The following is a 23,280-nucleotide window of genomic DNA, read 5'->3' on the forward strand; positions in this document are numbered from 1 at the left end:
CTAGGCAAGTCAGTTAAGAACAAATTATTGTTGACAATGACAGCCTAGCGGGGAACAGTGGGTTAACTGCCTCGTTCAGAATTACAGATTTTTACCTTGTCCACTTGGGGATTTGATCCGGCAACATTTCGGTTCCTGGCCCAACACTCTAACCACTAGGCTACCTGCTACCTACATGTACAAATAACCTCAACTAACCTGTACCCCCGCACATTGACTGTGTACCGGTACCCCCATTGTTATTTTATTGTGTTACTTTTTTATAATTTTTTACTTTAGTTTATTTGGTACATTTTTTGTTAACTCTTTCTTGAACTGCACTGTTGGTTAAGGGTTTGTAAGTAAGCATTTCACGGTAAGGTCTACCGTTGTTGTATTCGGTGCATGTGACAAAGTTTGATTTGATGTTGCGAATGAAGACCAGCAAGATCCAGGAGACAGCTCCCAGCACGAGAGAGAAGACCAACGCCATGAGGAGAGAGTAACCAAAGAACTCTGCACCGGGCCGCTCATACTAGAACGGTTGCGGTAGTAAAAACGCTGAATAGACAAAGATGATGGCCTGTGGAAGCCGTGCTCATCAGCACGCTGCGCCACCACCAGCGGTAGTCCTCGCCAGACAGCAGGAAGTAGGTGAGCGCCACCGAGATGCAGGCGCCTAACAAGGGGAGGATGCTATACAGGGTGCAATGCTCGCGGCCCCACATGATGGCGAAGATGTAGTACAGCTCCACTGAGATGGCACTGAGGGAGGTTAGGGCAATACGTCAGAAATACACAATATACACTCTTTATGTTTGGGTGTTGTTCAGCGTTCTGTGACAAATTACTTTGAGCTAGCTACTAAAATCCCAATCAGAAATAGATTGCCCTGACATAGAGAAAGGAGGGAGGGAGAGAAATAATTAGAAACAAGGTTGTACACAATAGATGGATTGTCTGGGTGTTGTTCAGCATTCTGTGACAAATTACTGAGCTACTAATAGGCCAGACCACAAATAAAATGTGATCGATTAGTTTTATACATAACAAGGGAGCTGGAGGAGGGATGGAAGGTTAGGTGGCAGGAAGGGAGGGAGCGAATGAAGGAAGGATGGAAAGAGGGTGGTAGCAAGGAGAGATGGATAGAGAGAGGGAAGAAGGGAGAGAAGAGGAGGGAGGGAGGGAGGGAGAAGAGTGCAGAGAGTCAGGTGCAAGCAGAGATGGAGAGAAGAGAGAAGCTTTAGATTAATTGAAACTAAACAGTTCAAGACACAACACACATCCTGCTGAAAATACACACATACTGTGTAAAAGTTTTATTGTAATTGAAACTGGCTTGGAGTCCTTCACTGAGATGTTGGCAAAGATCACAGAGTCGCCGTTGTACATGATGTAGAAGTCCAGGTGTGTCCACCTGGACACCTCCATACACATTAAAGACACAGACAGACACACACAGTGAGAGCACGTCGACATGTATCTGGGCTAAGCCATGGGCCTGTACTGGGATGTAAAGGGAGATAGAACTGAAGAACGACCGACTGATCCTTATGCAATGTACTGTGAAGTTGTGTGTATTTTGTCCGAACGCAAATACCTCTTTCTCTGTTAGACTTAGCTGGCAGTGACTTTTTTTTCTGTATTCTCCCAGAATTTGATTTCATACAGGGACTCTGTCATCTGATCTCCATCATGCACTTCTCCCACACTAAGGGACTTATGGAGCACCTGGGGGAAAAAGGTTTCTCAGACATTATATGCTAAGTCCTAATAGAGATATTATATACAGTACTGCTAACATACATTTCAGTTAACTGAAGAGCCGTACAAGCATAAAATCACAAAATCAGTCATATATTTCCATATTCATATGTATTCATGGACCTCTTTTGGCCTGCAAACAGATAACATGTAGTAATGATACGTTCCCTGGGGGTTGTGGTAAGGACTAACTTTGTTGACGTGTAGGGTTTCGGGATCCCCTTGCATGTAGCTCACTTGAGCCCATGTCATCTGTGGCATGAGACACAGGACCAATGTGCAATAGCCTATCATCCTGCAGACTCCTTGCTGTGTAGGATGCTCCATTTCAGCCATTACGAGCCCTGTTGAAAATTAATAGAGTTTCAATTTATTAAGAATACAGTACCGCAAGAGTTGAACAGGTCAAGTGTCAAAAAGCCTAGAAGCATATTCAGGGATTACAGCAAACTATTGCAAAACATTAGCATTTCACCATAGGTAAATATACAGTGAGTATACCAAATATTAAGAACACCTGCTCTTCCCATTACATAGACTGATCAGGTGAATCCAGGTGAAAGCTATGATCCCTTATTGATGTCACTTGTTAAATCCACTTCAATCAGTGTAGATGAAGGGGAGGAGACAGGATGAAGAAGGATTTTCAAGCGTTGAGACAATTGGGACATGGATTATGTATGCCATTCAGAGGGTGAAGAGGCGAGACAAAATATTTTAATACCTTTGAACGGGGTATGGTAGTAGGTGCCAGGCGCACCAGTTTGTGTCAAGAATGGCAACGCAACTGGGTTTTTCCACGCTCAACAGTTTCCTGTGTGTATCAAGAATGGTCCACCACCCAAATGACATCCAGACAACTTGACCCAACTGTGGGGTCAACATGGTGCGGGGGGGGGTATTAAGCCAGTTCAACAGCCATCACCCATATAACAACTGTTCCTAGCTACCTGTGAAACAACAACACATCGATAGTGCATTGCAGGAGTGAACTCTAAGCAGAGAGTCTGTAGTCAGTGTTGAGTCTACTAACTACATTAAAACATGCACAATACTTGTTTTCATCTAAAGTCCTCTAGTTACAGTTCAAGTCGGAAGTTTACATACACTTAGGTTGGAGTCATTTAAACTCATTTTTCAACCACTCCACAACTTTCTTGTTAACAAACTATAGTTTTGGCAAGTCAATTAGGACATCTACTTTGTGCATGTAATTTTTCCAACAATTGTTTATAGACAGATTATTTCACTTAATCACAATTCCAGTGGGTCAGAAGTTTACATACACTAAGTTGACTGTGCCTTTAAACAGCTTGGAAAATTCCAGAAAATTATATCATGGCTTTAGAAGCTTCTGATAGCAAAATAGCAAAATTGACATAATTTGATTCAATTGGAGGTGTACCTGTGGATGTATTTCAAGGCCTACCTTCAAACTCAGTGCCTCTTTGCTTGACATCATGGGAAAATCAAAAGAAATCAGCCAAGACCTCAGAAAAAAAAGTAGACCTCCACAAGTCTGGTTCATCCTTGGGAACAATTTCCAAATGCCTGAAGGTACCACGTTCAGCTGTACAAACAATAGTATGGAAGTATAAATACCGTGGGACCACGCAGCCATCATACCACCCAGGAAGGAGATGTATTCTGTCTCCTAGAGATGAATGTACTCTGGTGCGAAAAGTACAAATCAATCCCAGAACAACAGCAAAGGACCTTATGAAGATGCAAAGGAGGTTATGAAGATGCTGGAGGAAACAGGTACAAAGGTATCTATATCCACAGTAAAACGAGTCCTATATCCACATAACCTAAAAGGCCGCTCAGCAAGGAAGAAGCCAATGCTCCAAAACCGCCATAAAAAAAGCCAGACTACGGTTTGCAATTGCACATGGGGACAAAGATTGTACTTTTTGGAGAAATGTCCTCTGGTCTGATGAAATAAAAATAGAACTGTTCGGCGATAATGTCCATCATTATGTTTGGAGGAAAAAGGGGGAGGCTTGCAAGCCGAAGAACACCATCCCAACCGTGAGGCATGGGGGTGGCAGCATCATGTTGTGGGGGTGCTTTGCTGCTGGAGGGACTGGTGCACTTCACAAAATAGATGGCATCATGAGGCAGGAAAGTGTTGTAGATATATTCAAGCAACATCTCAAGACATCAGTCAGGAAGTTAAAGCTTGGTCGCAAATGGGTCTTCCAAATGGACAATGACCCCAAGCATACTTCCAAAGTTGTGGCAAAATGGACAACAAAGTCAAGGTATTGGAGTGGCCATCACAAAGCCCTGACCTCAATCCCACAGAAAATATGTGGGCAGAACTGAAAAAGCGTGTGCAAGCAAGGAGGCCTACAAACCTGACTCAGTTACACCAGCTCTGTCAGGAGGAATGGGCCAAAATTCACCCAATTTATTGTGGGAAGCTTATGGAAGGCTACCCGACACGTTTGACCCAAGTTAAACAATTTAAAGGCAATGCTACCAAATACTAATTGAGTGTATGTAAACTTCTGACCCACTGGGAATGTGATGAAAGAAAGCTGAAATCTATCTAACCCAAGACAGGGAATTTTTACTAGGAATAAATGTCAGGCATTGTGAAAAACTGAGTTTAAATGTATTTGGCTAAGACGTATGTAAACCTCCGACTTCAACTGTACATCGAGGAACTGGCTATCGTGCCGTGCATCAACTAACTCTAGAACGTACTTATTTATATGCTACCAAACCTGTCTGTCCGCTGGATTCCTCTGATTCCAGGCCCAATAATACTTACTCGAGTCCTCAGCAATGTCCTGCTGGGATTAATCTAAATATTGATAAAAATAATGATAATTTTGGTTCAATTGTGCTACTTGCATTATATAGGAATCCAGATATGTATCGTACTTTTAAAGACACATGAATCGAAGGAGACCGACACCTCACCTTAAAAAAATCAAATAACAACGGCTGATTTTTCCGGAGTGGGCGGGGTGAAGAAGCAAAAAACACACCACTACAGAGTTTCAAAACATGTCTTTGCCACCTCGTTAATCTATCTTCAAATAATTATTCATGAACCCCTCATATTTGACCATTTAAATAATATATCATAAACATTTCGTGTGTGCATATTCACTGCTGTAATGTGTACTGAGTTATAATACGAACCGTCCTGTATTTATTAAATGACTGATATTTCTCTCGACTGGATTCCCTTAATCTCGCTAACCAATCAAATATGATTATTAACTTTCAGTCAAAGACACAGGCATCTTAATAAGTTATCGATCAATCGATGAAGGATCGTTTATGGCGTTGTACTCGAACCAATTCGAACACTCGATTTGTAATGTCTGGATTTGGATTTCGCGGGAATTTGAGGCATTGTCTTCGCGCCCGAAGCAGTGGACTCCGGGAAAGTGTCGCGACTAGAACATTCGGTGAGTCGAAGGTAAACAATGGTTTGTTCGCATGTTAGTCATGATACGTCGGTAGTTGATTAACGTCTATATTGCATAACATATCTACATTCAAATCTCATCATGCAGCACCAAGTCAAATATCATAATGGAGGTCGAGGAGGACAGTAGCAGTCTTTCATGTACACAAAGCATAACTAGCTAGTTGCTAACGTTAGCCATCTTGCTCTGTCAGCTTACTAACGTTATCGCATTCATTGTTTTGCAGAGCACATTCCACCATGGGAATTCACGGGCTTGCAAAGTTGATTGCAGACCAGGCACCATCTGCTATAAAGGAACAAGACATCAAGAACTACTTTGGTAACCACCTAACGTTACTGTTCTTTGTTGCCATCCAAGCTTTCTCGTCATGCAGTGGTGTATGTTTGGGGTGTATCATGTCATTGCAATGTTGTCATGTTCTCTTGACTACTTTAGGGCGGAAAATAGCAATAGACGCCTCCATGTGTATGTATCAGTTCCTTGTCGCTGTCAGACAGGATGGTAATGTGCTCCAAAACGAGAATGGGGAGACCACAAGGTAACGTTAGCTTGCTAACTACATGTTCCCGCTTGCCTGCTGAGCTACTCGTGCATGTGTGAGATATAACGTTAAAGAAGTGAATTAATATACGTTGTATATTCTTCTAAACCATTCTAATGTGATATTTTCAAGTCTCAAGTCAGTTTTGTCACGTGAATTTTCTTGCAACCTCAGCCATCTCATGGGCATGTTCTACCGGACTATCCGCATGCTGGAGCACGGGATCAAGCCTGTCTATGTGTTTGATGGCAAGCCCCCACAGCTGAAGTCAGGAGAGGTGAGACAGGCTGAGGTCACATTAGCCTCTGAATCAAACCTCCACTCAACTTTTAGATACACATTTTTCTAAAAGTCCCTTTACAATGTAGAATATACTTCATTTTAACTTACTCTGCATCAATGACAGTATGATGAAAGGTTAGTCTACATGCATTTACTCAAATATTGAACAATGTGTCAATCTAACTCGCTTGCCTGCTCTCGCTCTCTCTCTCTCGCTCTCTCTCTCTGTGGTTCTAGCTGGAGAAGAGAGGAGAGAGGAGGGCTGAGGCTGAGAAACTGCTGGCCCAGGCACAGGAAGCAGGTGGAGCAAGTCACCCACTGCAAACTGACATTGATTTACTTAATGTTTGCATGCAAACAGAAATTACACCATGGCATTGTGTAGTGACAACCTATTTTCCTATTCACCACTAGGGGAGCAGGAGAACATTGATAAGTTCAGTAAACGTCTGGTGAAAGTCACCCAGCAACACAACGACGAGTGCAAGAAGCTGCTCACCCTGATGGGGGTGCCATACATCGAGGTTTGTCTAAATCTCTGTTTAGTTCCTTTCCTTAGCCAATCATAAACAGTTGAAAGTTATGTGAATGTAGTTAGGTATACCTATGTCCATAAAGATCTTTTTTTTTTGTCGAGCATACGCCGTCTCGGTGAACTAATCCATTGCGGAAGCCTAGACTAAAAGCCAATTTATGCTTGATCTGAAAATGTGGTGGAGGCTCCCTATGGAGGGTGTGACGCAACTGTGGAGCCTCCACAGACATGCAGAGGCCAAATCAAGCTCCGTGCTGCAACGCCATGCGCCTCCCAAATGTTGTAACAATGCGGAGAGCTCTCTATAGCTCTGTATTGACATGATTGGTTGACGGTAGGTGAGGGCGGTACATCCTGTTTAAACACAAACTCACTTCCTTGACAACTTCCTTCACAACAGCTCTGCACTGAATGCTCTGGCTTTTGCAGATGCTGTATCACCGTAAAGGTGCAGACGTCAGATTGACCATGCCGCATCCAGATGCACTTCTGTCTCGAATGTGCTTTCTCCCGCCAATTTGTGCACATTCGTTGTTTCATAACTGCGTTGTGTGAATTGTTTGCATTTGATTGTTAGTGTTTGATTGTTAGTTTGTCAATTCCCCATTACATATATCAAATCAAAGTTTGTCACATGTGCCGAATACAACTTAGTGAAATGCTTACTTACAGGCTCTAACCAAATGTGCAAAAAAGGTGTTGGGTGAATGATAGGTAAGTAAAGAAGTAAAAAGACAGGCTATATACAGTAGCGAGGCTATAAACGTAGCGAGGCTACATACAGACACCGGTTAGTCAGGCTGATTTGAGGTAGTATGTAGATATGGTTATCACCAGTAGTACATTTACTGTTACTTCCTATAATTTTTTTTATCTACAATGTTAGTTTGGTTATGGTCATTTCTGTTAATGCATTCAATATATTATTATTCCTTTTACCATTCTCGTTGTCGGAGTGGACACATTGTTTTCACAGCGTGCAACTTATGCAACACTTGTGAGAAACAATTAGATGTTTATTTCATTCCCTTTAAGAGTTTTGTCAATTTAGTCATTGTCTTTTGTTTGGAGCGCTCCTGTCAATGTTGAGTAAGGACGTGCACCTGATTACGCTTAGAAGTAGGCCTATAGGCTACCTGGCCTGCGTACATATGTCGGGCATTAAATGTGCCCATTTGGGGATCTGATACTATTTCTGTTTGGCTAGTTCATTTGTTCTGTTTTGATAGTGAAGATACAATCTCCCATCTCACCCTCTAGGCTCCGTGTGAGGCCGAGGCGAGCTGTGCTGCTCTGGTTAAGGCTGGGAAGGTGTTTGCCACTGCAACAGAGGATATGGACGGTCTGACTTTTGGAACAGGGGTCCTACTAAGGCACCTCACTGCCAGCGAAGCCAAGTACTACTGCAGTTCCTATACTACCTTAATCATTACCTATCTTTTCATCCCGTTATACAGTATTTGCAGCATCACAGCCATACAGTTTGTGGTCCTATTTTAACAGTAGAAAAAGCGGTGTATGTTATTCTATTTGTGTGTTAGATATTCATTTTTTGAGTTTTATTACATTTATGTTCCTCTATCCTAGAAAGCTTCCTATCCAGGAGTTCCAGTTCACTCGCCTTCTGCAGGACATTAATCTGACCCATGAGCAGGTATCTCCAAACATACCACCCCCCCGTCTTATGTCATGTTGTGACATCAGAATCATGACCTTTTGTTTGTAACTGTGTAGTCCTCTACCTCCGCCACTCACTCTCCCCTCTCTCGCCTCTCTCAGTTCATAGACCTGTGCATACTGCTGGGCTGTGACTACTGTGGTACCATCAAGGGAATCGGGCCCAAGAGAGCCATTGACTTGATCAGACAACACGGCTCCATCGAGGAGATTCTGGAGAACATCGACTCGTCTGTGAGTACTGACTCACAGACGAGTCGAGTAGCTAAGTAGTGTTCACTGTATTACATTCTCCATTGTTATAACTTGCTCCTCTTCAGTGCAGACATTCAGAACACTCCCACATTACTAACAGTCCTTAGTTTAAGTTCAAAACAACGATGCAGCAGTTCTTCCTGTCTCAGAAGTCAGTCTGAGTGTCTGTCTCCTTGGCCCCTTGCAGAAGCACCCTGCCCCAGAGGACTGGCTGTATAAGGAAGCCAGAGGGCTGTTCCTGCAGCCTGACGTGGTGGACTGCTCCACCGTAGACCTCAAGTGGAGCGAGCCTGACGAGGATGCCCTCATCCAGTTCATGTGTGCAGAGAAACAGTTCAGGTGACTGATAGTCTGAGTAATGAACATTATTGGCCCTTTTTATTTATATATATATATATCATAAAAGTAACACCTGTGTCAAACAGAGCTTTAATACTCTTAACTCAATGATTTATGTGAGTTTAGAATGTCAGGGGCGAGTCCTAAATTCTCCCATTTGATGTCATCGCATGACTAAGCGGAAATTCAACTAAAGTGGAAGTTGGGATTTGCCCCAAATAGTGTAATAGATGCTTCAGTCACACTTCTGTGTTCTAAATCAGTCAATTATTCTAAGTGGTGCTGTGCTTGTAGACTACTGCTGCTTTTTCACTGTTTTAAATGTTAACATTTACATTTTAGCAGACACAATTATCCAGAGCGATTTACAGGAGCAATTAGGGTGAAGAGCCTTGCTCAAGGACACATTGACAGATTTTCACCTAGTTGGCTCAGGGATTCCAACCAGTGACCTTTCGGTTACTGGTCCAACGCTCTTAACCGCTATGCTACCTGCCACCCCAATTCCACACCACATCCACATGTTATGCCATGGTTGGTATTTTGTATTTATTAGGGATCCCCTTAAGCTACTCTTCCTTGCGTCCAAACACACCAAAGCACCAACATTATATATATAAACCAAAGATAAAACGGTGAACTAGGTTTGTTCTGAATGAACTAAAGATAAAACAGTACATCATATAACATCTCTACACCACCACATATCCACAACACAACATGTTCAATACCACCATACAACAATATCACAATGTGTGCGTATGCATGCTTGTGTGAGTGAAGTTTGTGACTCATCCTTTGAGGTATGTGTGTGATGTGTTTTCAGTGAGGACCGCATCAAGAACGGCTGTAAGAAGATTCTGAAGAGCCGACAGGGCAGCACACAGGGACGACTGGACACCTTCTTCACCATCACAGGGTCTCTGTCATCAAAACGCAAGGTGCTTAGGACACTACATCACATACTTGACAGCATGGCACACTCATGGGTTTCAGAGAGGGAAGTGTGGAGCTAGAAACCTGTACAATCTAAATGGTTGACAGCTCGTTCTATTACAGATTGTCTTGAGAGAGAGAGAGAGATGGAGTCTCTCGGCCATACTGTATCCATGTTAAAATAATCCTCTACTTCCTCCTTGTTTAGGAACCTGAGACAAAGGGATCCAACAAGAAGAAACAGAAGACCGGTGCAACCCCAGGCAAATTTAAGAAGGGCAAATAGACTACAAACAGGAAGTGAAGCAAGTAAAGCAGAAGTTAGTGCAGGAGTGTATGAATCACTTAGCTACAATTACTTGCTACAATTATAGTGTGTCTGATCAAGTCTGTTTTTCATGTTGAACTAGGCAAGTTTTATGAATTTATTTTTTTGTTGAATAAAAGTAAAAATTATGGATTTTGGCTAGATATTTTTTTTATAACAAATTAAATGGAATATGCACTCCCGTTCAAGTCAGAGCTAGGGGAGAGGGAGACGCCTCTTGCTGAAGCTTTGTTGCACTATCAATATGACAAACAAAATGTTTGAGAGTTGAGTCATTAGAAAGGGGAAATGTTTTTATAGCACATTTCCATTCTTGCGTAAACTTTAAAACCATCATGTTAAATTAATACTGTCATTTTTTTTATATATACAGTGCATTCAGGAAGTATTCAGACCCCTTGACTTTTTCCACATTTTGATACATTACAGCCTTACTCTAAAATGGATTAAATACTTTCCCCCCTCATCAATCTACACACACTACCCCATAATGACAAAGCGAAAACCAGGTTTTTAGAAATGTTTGCATATTTATAAACAGAAATACCTTATTTCCATAAGTATTCAGGCTGTGTGCTATGAGACTCAAAATTGAGCTAAGGTGCATCTTGTTTCCATTGATCATCCTTGATGTTTCTACAACTTGATTGGAGTCCACCTGTGGTAAATTCAATTGATTGGACATGATTTGGAAAGGCACACACCTGTCTATATAAGGTCCCACAGTTGACCGTGCATGTCAAAGCAAAAACCAAGCCATGAGGTTGAAGGAATTGTCCGTAGAGCTCCGAGACAGGATTGTGTCGAGGCACAGATTTGGGGAAGGTTACCCAAATATTTCTGCAGCATTGAAGTTCCCCATGAACACATTGGCCTCCATTGGATGTCTTTCAGCGGCAGGGACTGGGAGACTAGTCAGGATTGAGGGAAAGGTGAACGGAACAAAGTACGGAGATCCTTGACTCAAACCTGCTCAGGACCTCAGACTGGGGCAAAGGTTTGCCTTCCAACAGAATGACTCTAAGCACATATCTAAAACAAGGCAGGAGTGGCTTTTGGACAAGTCTCTGAATGTCCTTGAGTGGCCCAGCTAGAGCCCTGACTTGAACCTGATCTAACATGTATGGAGAGACCTGAAAGTAGCTGTGCAGTCAGTGATGCTCCCCATCCAACCTGACAGAGCTTGAGACAGTCTGCAGAGTAGAATGGGAGACACTCCCCAAATACTGGTGTACCAAGCTTGTAGCGTCATACCCAAGGAGACTCGAGCTGTAATCACTGCCATAGGTGCTTCAACAAAGTACTCTGTAATTCAGCACTCTTATCACTCTCATTCTTGGTCAAATAGCCCTTACACAGCCTGGAGGTCTGTTAGGTCATTGTCCTGTAGAAAAAAAACGATAGTCCCACTAAGCGCAAGCCAGATGAGATGGTGTATCGCTGCAGAATGCTGTGGTAGCCATGCTGGTTAAGTGTGCCTTGCATTCTAAATCATTGACAGTGTCACCAGCAAAGCACCATCACAAATCATCCTCCATGCTTCACGGTTGGAACCGAACATGGAGATATCTTCCGTTCACCTACTCTGCGTCTCACAAAGACATGGCATTTGGAACCAAAAATCTCTTTTTGACTCCAGACCAAAGGACAGATTTCCACCAGGCTCATGTCCATTACTTGTGTTTCTTGGCCGAAGCAAGTCTTCTTATTGATGTCTTTTAGTTGTGCTTTCTTTGAAGTAATTCGACCATGAAGGCCTGATTCACACAGTCTCCTCTGAACAGTTGATGTTGAGATATGTCTGTTACTTGAACTCTGAAGCATTTGTTTGGGCTGCAATTTCTGAGGCTGGTAACTAATGAACTTATCCTCTGTAGCAGAGGTAACTCTGGGTCTTCCTTTCCTGTTGCAGTCCTCATGAGAGCCAGTTTCATCATAGGGCTTGATGGTTTTTGCGACTGCACTTGAAGAAACGTTCAAAGTTCTTGACATTTTCCACATTGACTCACCTTCATGTCTTAAAGTAATGGACTGTCATTTCTCTTTGCTTATTTGATCTGTTCTTGCCATAATATGGGCTCCCGAGTGGTGTAGTGGACTTACGCACTGCATCTCAGTGCAAGAGGCATCACTACAGTCCCTGGTTTGATTCCAGGCTGTATCATGTCCGGCAATGATTGGGAATCTCATAGGGCGGCGCACAATTGGCCCAGCTTTGGCCGGGGTAGGCAGTCATTGTAAATAATAGTTTGTTCTGACTTGCCTAGTTAAATAAAGGTTCAATTTAAAATTGGGAAAAAAATTCACTTAGACCTATTTGGTAAAAGACCATCTTCTGTATACCACCCCTACCTTGTCACAACACAGCTGATTGGCTGAAATGCATTAAGAAGGAAAGAAATTCCACAAATTAACTTTTAACAAGGCACAGCTGTTAATTGAAATGCATTCCAGGTGACAACCTCATGAAGCTGGTTGAGAGAATACCAAGAGTGTGCAAGGCTGTCATCAAGGCAAAGGGTGGCTAATTTGAAGAATCTAAAATATATTTTGATTTGTTTAACACTTTTGGTTACTACATGATTCCATATGTGTTATTTCCTGGTTTTGATGTCTTCACTATTATTCTACAATGTAGACAATAGTAAAAGGATAAACCCTTGAGTAGGTGTGTCCAAACTTTGGACCGGTACTGTATATAATTAGACTACTTGCTTTTGAAAATGCAAATCATTTTGTACACTTATAAGGAATAGGAAGTACATCACATGCCGTTGTCCAACTTGAATTGCAACACTTCAGTTTGTCAGAACTCACTATGGGTGTGCTGTTATCTCCTTTTCTGTGATCGGTTTTCAAGATTGTAATGTAAGTGTCGACTTCTTCACTATCTTTGCATTTTAATGTTAAGACTCACTGAAATGTTATTACTGGTGATGATTTGAAATGTTCAAGGTGCTGCTGTTGGTTCATGTTATAGCTTCACAACTGAAAGCCATACACTGTGTTGGGAAAGTATTCAGACCCCTTCCCTTTTTCCACATTTTGTTACTTTAGTCTTATTGTAAAATGCATTAAAAAAAAAATCCTTATCAATCCACACACAATACCCCATAATGACATAACATTTCTAAAAAATGTTTTTTTGTTATTATGGGGTATTGTGTGTAGATTGAGGGGAGAAAACTATTTCATCCTTTTTTAGAACAACGTAACAATGAGGGGGGAAGAGTCAAGAGGTCTGAATCCTTTCCGAATGCACTGTACGCATTAAGGTTCAATGTAATACATTTGAGTCATTTAGCACACACTCTTATCCAGAGCGACATACAGTTAGTGCATTCATCTTAAGATAGTTAGGTGGGACAACCACATTACATTCATAGTAAGTACACTCAAGTAGGTATCAGCAAAGTTTGAGCTAGTGTGTGTGGGTCAATGTTAGTTCACAAAAGGCTTTTTTGAGGTCGGGCTGTGAAAGGGGGGGGTGCTGTGGGATTATTTAAGATTCCCTGAAGAGGTAGGGTTTCAGATGTTTTTGCAAGATGGGCAGGTAGCTTCAGGGGGAAGCTGGTTCCAACATTCAGGTGCCAGGACTGAAAAGAGCTTGGATAGCCTGAGCGGGAGCTGCCCTCCTGTAGGGGTGGGGTGGGGGAGTGGAGTGCTCAGGTGTTGGGTTTGAGCCTAAAGGAGGGGCAGTGTGTTGTGAGTTACTAAATGTGTGAATGTTTGTACTGTTTCAGGTTATCAGTAGTGTGTGAGTTTTCACATGGCTTGTCCTGAGAACATGTTTTTTCTCATTGTCCTCTTTATGTCAGGTGAGTCTTCCATACAGCAACAATTAGTTATGGATCAGACAGAGGAATAAGTACAAGTGATGCTATATCATGGTATGAGCTATATTCCCACCTGTCTCAATGTATATAAAAGTGTACAGTTGACTCCTGATAAGTAGAGTTTAATAGTCTGCATTCAAACATTCTGTGCTCCAGATATGTGCATAATCCAGTTTAGGACATGGAGTCGTGACATCAGGAATCACCTGTATATTGAAATTAGTTCATATTTTTTCCTGCAGAAGGAGAGGTTGATTGTACTGAAAAGATCACATTACCTCCCTGATGTTGTCTTTCATGTTACAGGTGTTTTGGCCTGTTTTTGTCAACCAGATTTGATCGCCACAATGCCAGATAGACTGGATGTACTGACTGGCTCCTGTGTGCAAATCCCATGTTCATTTGATATTCCTGACAAACATAAGAATACATTTAACAGCACAATACCGATCTCTGGAGTCTGGATTAAAGAATCACCAAAGTTTGATGGGCGTCCGGACAATGTGATATTTAACAGTAGTAAGACGGTCAACATATATCAAGGGAACATAACTGGAAACATGTCCCAGAAGAACTGCACCACAGTCTTCTTCAATGTAACCACCAATTACACTAATAAATACTACTTCAGGATTGAGAGTCAACCATTCCGTGCAACAGACATTGATAAGTTTGTTGATATAGTTGTCAGAGGTAAGAGATAATTTAACTTTTAACCAACTATTTTTTCCCCAGTTTAGATTCCTTGCATCAAAGATAAGAGTAGAGCAAGTGGACATTTGAACTTTTAGTGTAAAATATATTTATCTACAATGTATTACAGATGTGCCTTCCAGTCCCAACCTAACTGTCTCCGGTGAGCTGAAGGAAGGGAACCCTGTCAGTTTGAACTGCTCTGCTGTTGCTCCCTGTCCTGAACACCCCCCTGAGCTGACATGGACTCTCCCAACACAGTTCACAACTGAGAAACAACTGCAGGAGAATCCAGACCAAACCAAATCAGTTTTCTCCACGGTGACCTTCACTCTGTCATACCTTCATCATGAGAAGAACATCACTTGCACTGCAGTCTACCCAGTAGGGGCAAGCAACAAGACAGCTGAACATAACATGATGCTTAACGTTTCATGTAAGATTTAGTCACCAGTTCCTGTAGAATAGATCATTCTATCATGTTTTCACTGATGCTTGTAATAGAGTGGTTTTAATGAGACTATTCAATATACCATATCCAGATACATTCTAAATGAACCCCTCTCCCTCAGTCTCTCCTAAGGACACCTCGGCCTCCATCAGTCCAGCTGATCCAGTATTAGTGGGCAGCTGTGTTAATCTGACCTGCAGCAGTACAGCCAACCCTCCTGTGACAAACTTCACCTGGTTCCAGATCAGTGGGGGTAAAACAAGACATGTAGAATCTGGACAGAGTTACTCCCTCAATGTGACTGTTGGTGATGGAGGACTGTACTACTGTGAAGCAAGAAATAGTCACGGCTGTGGCAAGTCAAAGGAAGTGTGGCTAACTATTAAAGGTAAAACGGGCCTTTAGAGCACAATCTTAGGTTACATATACACTATATATACAAAGGTATGTGGACACCCCTTCAAATGCGTGGATTCAGCTATTAAAGCCCCATATGTTGCTGACAGGTGTTTAAAATCGAGCACACAGCCATGCAATCTCCGTAGACAAACATTGGCAGTAGGATGGCAACATTCACTACCGAGGTCCAAACTGCCTTTGGAAGCAACGGCAGCACAATAACTGTTTGTTGAGGGCTTCATGAAATGGGTTTCCATGGCCGAACAGCCGCACTCAAGCCTAAGATCACTATGCGCAATGCCAAGAATCAGCTGCAGTGGTTTAAAGCTCACTGCCATTGGACTCTGGAGAAGTGGAAATCCGTTCTCTGGCATGTTGAATATACGATTCACCATCTGGCAGTCCGGCGGAACAATCTGGGTTTTGAAGGATTCCAGGAGAACACTACCTGCCCCAATGCATAGTGCCAACTGTAAAGTTAGGTGGATGAGGAATAATGGTCTGGGGCTGTTTTTCATGGTTTGGGCTAGGCCCCTTAGTTCCAGTGAAGGGAATTCTTAACCCTACAGCATACAATGACATTCTATATTCCATATTAATGCCCATGATTTTGGAATGAGATGTTCGACGAGCAGGTGTCCACATACTTTTGGTCATGTAGTGTACTTTAGAGATCTTTTTGTGACAATTGACCATAATATGTGCTGTATTTTCAGGGCAAGAAACCTCAATGGGCTTTGGGATTGCAGCAGGAACTCTGGGGGCCTTTTTGCTTATCAGCCTGATCAGTCTTTTTGTATGGTAAAAACTATTCCTGGCATCAACGCAAAACAATTTTATTTATGCTGTGTTTGTGCTTTTGCATGTGAAAACCCTCTCAGTGCATTCAGAAGGCCTTTCTAAATGTCTTCCAGGAGGAGAAACTCGAGGCTCCACGATGGACTTGAAATGACAGACAGTCCACAGGGACAGGTGGGAATAAGGCTCAACTTTCAAAACCTATCTACAAAGTGTATCTAAGAAAGTACTGAATTAATGCTGAAACTATTTAAAGCCATGAGGTTAACATTATTTCAGAGGAAGTTTAGGGGAGATGACCACACCGGAAGCAATGCCACATCCTGTAAGAACATGCAATGATAACAGAATAGCTGTTGGACTTTGACAGTGTTTCCTGGCAAAATGTAACTCTTTACACCTGTCAGTTGAATTGACATTTTCATTGACATCCCCTCAGTATGTGTTGTGTAACCTGCTGACCTTAGAGTTTTACAAATGACTGAGCTTAGAGCTTTACACCTGTTCCTCTCTCTGTGTTCTCTCCACAGAACTCCCCGGTTGGGACAGTGTGTGCTGACCAGGCCACAGCTGGAGAGAAACCAGAGGAACCTGCAGAAGACCAGTCTGAAGAGATCCACTACGGTGACATAGACTTCTCCAAACTAAAGACCAAAGAGACCCCAGCTGCAGCCCAGGACAGGGTCCAGGGACAGGAGAGTGAGTACGCTGAAGTCAATGTGACTGGGAGAGGGGATCAGTAACCACCACTTAACAACCTCCATGGTCTTTATGCACAAGTCAATAAAAGAGGTGCATTTTATGTATTTCGCCAATGGGTAATAAGTGTTTTTATGTACAGTATCGTCATTGTGTATCTGTTTTCTATTGGTACTTTTGTTACATTTATAATTGTGTGCTCTTTGATTATCTGCATATTTGTAGAATTTGCTGGGATGAAAAGTGTTTAACTGTTACTATAGTGGTGATACGATGATGTAGGCTACTCTTTATTTTGGACCATTTATTTTGAGTGATGAGTTCACAGAGCATCTGTTTAATGGGTTCCAGTATAGAGGAACTGTGGCGTTCAACTAGATTACTGAAATAACTTTAAGACCATATAAAGTCAATGATGACTGAGGAGAGAAGACACAGTTAGACAGACAATGGTCTGATGCAAGACAGGAAGTTGGTGAAGTAAGTCTACGTGACGGCAGAATGGTGTTAAAATCTACTAGTCACTGTTTCTCATCATCTATTGTGCAGTTCCCAGAATGACAATATCATCTATTTTCAGTTTATATCTATTTTGAAGTTATTGTGTCAGTTTTTATGTTGAGTGTTAAATCAAAGAAACACCTGAGGCTGAATTTAAGGTTGTTTATTAATTGCACTGTAATTAAAACATTTACATTCAATTTCCATGAAATATTTTGGTCTTATTGGTCCAACATTTGACATATTTCATTAAAATTGATTACATTTAGATGTGTCACTGGCCTACACACAATACCCATTAATGTGGAATGATGTTTTGAATTAGAAAATAAATTAAAAGATGAAATATCTTGAGTCAATATGTATTCAACCCCTTTCTTATGACAATCATGAATAAGTTCAGGAGTAAAGATTTGCTTAACAAGTCGCATAATAAGTTGCATGGACTCACTGTGTGTGCAACAATAGTGAATGACTACTTCATCTCTGTTCCCCACTTCATCTCTGTAAGGTCCCTCAGTCGAGCAGTGTGTTTCAAACAGATTTAACCACAAAGACTGGGGAGGTTTTCCAATGCCTTGTAAAGAAGAGCATCTATTGGTAGATGGATAAAAAAAATAAAAAATTGAATATCCCTTTCAGGGATGTTATTAATTACAATGTTAAATGGCATATCAATACAGCCAGTCACTACAAAGATACAGGCGTCCTTCCTAACTCAGTTACCGGAGAGGAAGGAAAACGCTCAGGGATCTCACTATGAGTCCACTGGTGATTTTAAAACATTTACACAGTCTAATGGCTGTGATAGCAGAAAACTTAGGATGGATCAACAATTTTGTAGTTACTCCACAATACTAACCTAAATGACAGATTGTCACGCTCTGACCTAGGAGAGCTGTGTTTTCTCTGTTTAGCTAGGCCAGGGTGTGATAGGTGGGTGGGCATTCTATGTTTTGTGTTCTATGTTTTGGCCGGGTATGGTTTCCAATCAGAGGCAGGTGTCTATCGTTGTCTCTGATTGGAAGCCATACTTAGGCAGCCTGTTTTTCCTTTGTTGTTTGTGGGTAGTTGTTTTCCATTTAGTTGTGAGTACCTGACAGAACTGTCTGCTGTCATTTTTTGTTTAATTTGTAAAGTGTTAATTTCTTTCATTAAATTACAAGATTAACATTTTCCACGCTGCACCTTGGTCTACTCATTTCGACGCCTGTGACAGATTGAAAAGAAGCAAACATGTACAGAATAAACATATTCCAAAACATGCATCCTGTTTGCAATAAGGCACTAAAGTAAAACTGCAAAAAATGTGGCAAAATAAATTTACTGTATGTCCGGAATGCAAAGTGTTATGTTTGGGGCTAATCCAACACAACACATCACTGAGTACCACTCTTCATATTTTCAAGCATGGTGATGGCTGCACCATGTTATGGCCGTCTAGCAATGATCAACAACCAACTTGACAGGGATTGAATCATTTTTTAAAGAATAATGTTCTAATATTGTACAATCCAGGAAAGCTCTTACAGACTTACCCAGAAAGACTCACAGCTGTAATCACTGCCAAATGTGATTCTAACATGTTTTGACTCAGGGGTGTGAATACATACGTCAATTCGAGTTTTCTGTATTTCTTTTCAATTAATCTGCAAACATTTCTAAAACATATTTTCACTTTGTTATTAAGGGGCATTGTGTATAGATGGGTGAGAAAATAAATATTTTTAATCCATTTTTATTTCAGGTTGTAACACAACAAAATGTTTAATAAGTCAAGAGGTATGAATACTTTCTGGAGGCATTGAGTATACCAAACATTAATTGAGTTGCACACCCTTTTGCCTTCAGAACAGCCTCAATTCATCGGGGCATGGACTCTACAAGGTGTCGAAAGTGTTCCACAGGGATGGTTGTCCATGTTGACTCCAATGCTTCCCACACTTGTGTCAAGTTGGCTGCATGTCCTTTGGTTGGTGGACCATTCTTGATACACATGGGAAACTGTGTGAAAAAACCCAGCAGTGTTGCAGTTCTTGTCACAAACCAGTGTGCCTGGCACCTACTACCACACCTCGTTCCAAGGCACTTACATTTATTGTCTTGCCCAAACACCCTCTAAATGGCCCACATACACAATCCATGTTTCAATTGTCTCAAGGCTTAAAAATCCTTCTTTAACCTGTCTCCTCCCCTTCATCTACACTGATTGAAGTGGATTTAACAAGTGGCTTCAATAAGGGATCATAGCCTTCACCTGGATTCACATGGTCAGTCTATGTCATGGAAACAGCAGTAAGATACAGTTGAACACAGATTCTGATCAATCACCTCATACCTACAGTACTCATAAATCCATTTGCAGTGAGTGGTAGCCTGAACTGCATGCAGGCACGTTGTTTTATCGTAATTTCATACATTTTACCCACATTTAGGCAAAGCAGTTTCCACAAATCTGCAATGAGAATGTTAGTCCCTTTTTTGTCAGTCCCACCATATCCCCATCCCCACAATATTGCAGCATCAGTGTAGTATAATGTCCAATAGTCAATACTTTCTCTCTTCTCTCTCTGAATCATCTGGTCCCTCCACCTCTCAATTCCTGATCCTGTCCTCCAGAGCCTTCAGCTCTCCCTCCACCTGCTGGGTAAAGTACACCCTCAGCTCCTGGGTCTCCTTCTCCCAGAAGACCTTGGGCAGGTCGAAGAGGATTTTGTCTAGAAAGTATACAGCTTTTGTAAAAAATTTAAAAATGTAAATGTCTAGCAAGTTTAGGAGAATTTATGCAGCAGGTTAGGAAGAGGGCGCCAATTTCCACCTTGCCACTCAGGCCATGCAGGTTGCTGGCTCTCTACTGTGGCACTGCAGGTTGCTGACTCTCTTTTCACATCACTTCAATAAGGAGTGATTTTGGTAGCAGGTTAGGAATCAGGGCCGGACTACTGAACGGCCCCAGATAGCATATGATAGAAAAATGTTTTGAATAGTAGGAAAATAGCTTTAACACTGCAACACTTTGTCTCAGCCTCATGGCAAAATGTGAACACAAGCATGATGAGCTATAATACACCAAAATAAATCTCTGCTTCATGGCAAAAAGTGTAGAATTTCAGGAAGTTAGCTTTAAAACTTACATTTTTTGCCAAAGCTTCATGACAAAATGTGTAGAATAGCATTATAGAATTGCACATTTTTCTCTCTGGACCATGGCAAAATGTGTTGAAATTCAGGAAAGTACAGTGGCAAGAAAATGTATGTGAACCCTTCGGAATAACATAGATTTCTGTATAAATTGGTCATAAAATGTGATCTTCATCTGAGTCACAACAATAGACAAATACAGTGTGCTTATACTAATAACACAAATTGTTATATTTTTCTTGACTATATTAAATACATCATTTAAAAATTCACAGTGTATGTTGGTAAAAGTAAGGCTAATGACTTCTCCAAAAGCTAATTAGAGTCAGAAGTCAGCTAACCTGGAGTCCATTCAATGAGATTGAAGATGTTGGTTAGAGTGGCCCTGCCCTATACAAAACACTCTTAAAATTTGAGTTTGCTATTCACAAGAAGCATTGCCTGATGTGAACCATACCTCGAACAAAAGAGATCTCAGAAGACCTAAGATGAAGAATTGTTGACTTGCATAAATCTGGAAAGGGTTACAAAAGTATCTCTGAAAGCCTCGATGTTCATTAGTCCACGGTAAGACAAATTGTCTATAAATGGAGAAAGTTCAGCACTGTTGCTCCCTAGGACTGGCCGTCCTGCAAAGATGACTGCAAGAGCACAGCACAGAATGCTCAAGGAGGTTAAGGAGAATCCTAGAGTGTCACCTAAAGACTTACAGCAATCTCTGGAACATGCTAACATCTCTGTTGACGAGTCTACGATACATAAAACACTGAACAAAAATGGTGTACATGGGAGGACACCACAGAAGAAGCCACTGCTGTCCAAAACAAACATTGCTGCATGTCTGAAGTTCAGAAAAAGAGCACCTGGATGTTTTACAGCGCTACTGGCAAAATATTCTGTGGACAGATTAAACTTAAGTTGAGATGTTTGGAAGGAACGCACAACACTATGTGTGGAGAAAAAAAAGCACAGCACACCAACATCAAAACCTCATCCCAACTGTAAAGTATGGTGGATGGAGCATCATGGTTTGGGTCTGCTTTGCTTCCACAGGGCCTGGACAGCTTGCTATCATTGATGGAAAAATGAATTCCCAAGTTTATCAAGACTTTTTGCAGCAGAATGTAAGGCTATCTGTCCGCCAATTGAAGGTCAACAGAAGTTGGGTGATGCAACAGGACAACAACCCAAAACACAGAAGTGAATCAGCAACAGAATGGCTTCAACAGAAGAAAATACGCCTTCTGGAGTGACCCAGTCAGAGTCCTGACCTCAACCCGATTGCGATGCAGTGGCATGACCTCAAGACAGCGGTTCACACCAGACATCACAAGAAAATTGCTAAAACAGTTCAGTACTACAGAAAACGTTTGGTTGAGGTTATTGCTTCCAAAGGAGGGTAAACCAGTTTTGAAATCCAAAGGTTCACAAACTTTTCCCACCCTGCACTGTGAATGTTTACTCGGTGTGTTCAATAAAGACATGAAAACGTATAATTGTTTGTTTGTTATGATGAAGATGAAGATCAGATCAAATTTTATGACCAATTTAAGCAGAAATCCAGGTAATTCCAAAGGATTCACATAAGTTTTCTTGCCACTGTAAGCTCAGGGTAGCAAATGCTGTCTTCCAACCCTGGTTAGGAGAGCATTTTCCTTAACTACACTGCTCAAAAAAATAAAGGGAACACTTAAACAACACAATGTAACTCCAAGTCAATCACACTTCTGTGAAATCAAACTGTCCACTTAAGAAGCAACACTGATTGACAATACATTTCACATGCTGTTGTGCAAATGGAATAGACAACAGGTGGAAATTATAGGCAATTAGCAAGACACCCCCAATAAAGGAGTGGTTCTGCAGGTGGGGACCACAGACCACTTCTCAGTTCCTGGCTGGCTGATGTTTTGGTCACTTTTGAATGCTGGCGGTGCTTTCACTCTAGTGGTAGCATGAGACGGATTCTACAACCCACACAAGTGGCTCAGGTAGTTCAGCTCATCCAGGATGGCACATCAATGCGAGCTGTGTCAAGAAGGTTTGCTGTGTCTGTCAGCGTAGTGTCCAGAGCATGGAGGCACTACCAGGAGACATCAGGAGACGTGGAGGAGGCTGTAGGAGGACAACAACCCAGCAGCAGGACCGCTACCTCCGCCTTTGTGCAAGGAGGAGCAGGAGAAGCACTGCCAGAGCCCTGCAAAATGACCTCCAGCAGGCCACAAATGTGCATGTGTCTGCTCAAACGGTCAGAAACAGACTCCATGAGGGTGGTATGAGGGCCCGACGTCCACAGGTGGGGGTTGTGCTTACAGCCCAACACCGTGCAGGATGTTTGGCATTTGCCAGAGAACACCAAGATTGGCAAATTCGCCACTGGCGCCCTGTGCTCTTCACATATGAAAGCAGGTTCACACTGAGCACGTGACAGATGTGACAGAGTCTGGAGATGCCGTGGAGAACGTTCTGCTGCCTGCAACATCCTCCAGCATGACCGGTTTGGCGGTGGGTCAGTCATGGTGTAGGGTGGCATTTCTTTGGGGGGCCGCACAGCCCTCCATGTGCTCACCAGAGGTAGCCTGACTGCCATTAGGTACCAAGATGAGATCCTCAGACCCCTTGTGAGACCATATGCTGGTGCGGTTGGCCCTGGGTTCCTCCTAATGCAAGACAA

General features: G+C 42.0%; 2 protein-coding genes and 2 long non-coding RNA genes across 7 annotated transcripts in view; 2 read left to right on the forward strand and 2 right to left on the reverse strand.

The window, feature by feature from the left end:
• Window positions 1-1,266: 1,266 nt before the first annotated feature.
• Window positions 1,267-4,942, reverse strand: LOC106579673 (uncharacterized). 2 transcript variants are annotated; one of them, XR_001322705.2, is made up of 3 exons: window positions 4,900-4,942; window positions 1,936-2,087; window positions 1,267-1,710 (listed from the first exon to the last, which is right to left on the reverse strand). It is a non-coding gene; the product is annotated as an uncharacterized lncRNA (long non-coding RNA). The 2 variants fall into 2 exon arrangements; XR_006760804.1 differs by lacking the exon at window positions 4,900-4,942 and having other exon boundaries at window positions 1,936-2,895.
• A 105-nt stretch (window positions 4,943-5,047) lies between these two features.
• Window positions 5,048-10,220, forward strand: fen1 (flap structure-specific endonuclease 1). Of its 3 annotated transcripts, none has more exons than XM_014159718.2 (12): window positions 5,048-5,182; window positions 5,419-5,513; window positions 5,631-5,733; window positions 5,911-6,013; window positions 6,256-6,319; window positions 6,433-6,542; window positions 7,814-7,950; window positions 8,141-8,207; window positions 8,333-8,464; window positions 8,673-8,824; window positions 9,651-9,765; window positions 9,969-10,220. In XM_014159718.2, exons 2-12 carry the CDS (start codon window positions 5,432-5,434, stop codon window positions 10,044-10,046), a joined length of 1,143 nt encoding a protein of 380 aa, XP_014015193.1. In that variant the 5' UTR covers window positions 5,048-5,182; window positions 5,419-5,431; the 3' UTR covers window positions 10,047-10,220. The 3 variants fall into 3 exon arrangements, with proteins under 3 accessions (XP_014015193.1, XP_014015192.1, XP_014015194.1); XM_014159717.2 differs by having other exon boundaries at window positions 5,048-5,171; XM_014159719.2 differs by lacking the exon at window positions 5,048-5,182 and adding an exon at window positions 5,277-5,332.
• A 2,584-nt stretch (window positions 10,221-12,804) lies between these two features.
• LOC106579621 (sialic acid-binding Ig-like lectin 12) lies at window positions 12,805-17,665 on the forward strand. Its single transcript, XM_045702763.1, has 8 exons — window positions 12,805-12,956; window positions 13,832-13,906; window positions 14,231-14,617; window positions 14,748-15,053; window positions 15,190-15,456; window positions 16,184-16,268; window positions 16,382-16,439; window positions 16,796-17,665. Exons 2-8 carry the CDS (start codon window positions 13,858-13,860, stop codon window positions 17,006-17,008), a joined length of 1,365 nt encoding a protein of 454 aa, XP_045558719.1. The 5' UTR covers window positions 12,805-12,956; window positions 13,832-13,857; the 3' UTR covers window positions 17,009-17,665.
• A 2,302-nt stretch (window positions 17,666-19,967) lies between these two features.
• LOC123729037 (uncharacterized) overlaps window positions 19,968-23,280 on the reverse strand; it is a 48,708-nt gene continuing 45,395 nt past the window's right edge. The window contains exon 3 of the long non-coding RNA XR_006760805.1: window positions 19,968-20,105. This is a non-coding gene — a long non-coding RNA (uncharacterized lncRNA). The remainder of the gene's footprint in view (window positions 20,106-23,280) is intronic.

The sequence above is a fragment of the Salmo salar genome, chromosome ssa19 (assembly GCF_905237065.1).
Source record: "Salmo salar chromosome ssa19, Ssal_v3.1, whole genome shotgun sequence".
Lineage (NCBI taxonomy): Eukaryota > Metazoa > Chordata > Actinopteri > Salmoniformes > Salmonidae > Salmo > Salmo salar.

Coding starts and splice junctions, on each gene's coding strand:
- LOC106579621 (XM_045702763.1), top strand. CDS start 13,858: ATGGCTTGTCCTGAGAACATGTTTTTTCTCATTGTCCTCTTTATGTCA. Junction 15,457..16,183: donor AGTGTGGCTAACTATTAAAG/GTAAAACGGGCC, acceptor CTGTATTTTCAG/GGCAAGAAACCTCAATGGGC. Junction 16,440..16,795: donor CAGACAGTCCACAGGGACAG/GTGGGAATAAGG, acceptor TTCTCTCCACAG/AACTCCCCGGTTGGGACAGT.
- fen1 (XM_014159718.2), top strand. CDS start 5,432: ATGGGAATTCACGGGCTTGCAAAGTTGATTGCAGACCAGGCACCATCT. Junction 6,543..7,813: donor TGGGGGTGCCATACATCGAG/GTTTGTCTAAAT, acceptor CTCACCCTCTAG/GCTCCGTGTGAGGCCGAGGC. Junction 7,951..8,140: donor CTCACTGCCAGCGAAGCCAA/GTACTACTGCAG, acceptor CCTCTATCCTAG/AAAGCTTCCTATCCAGGAGT.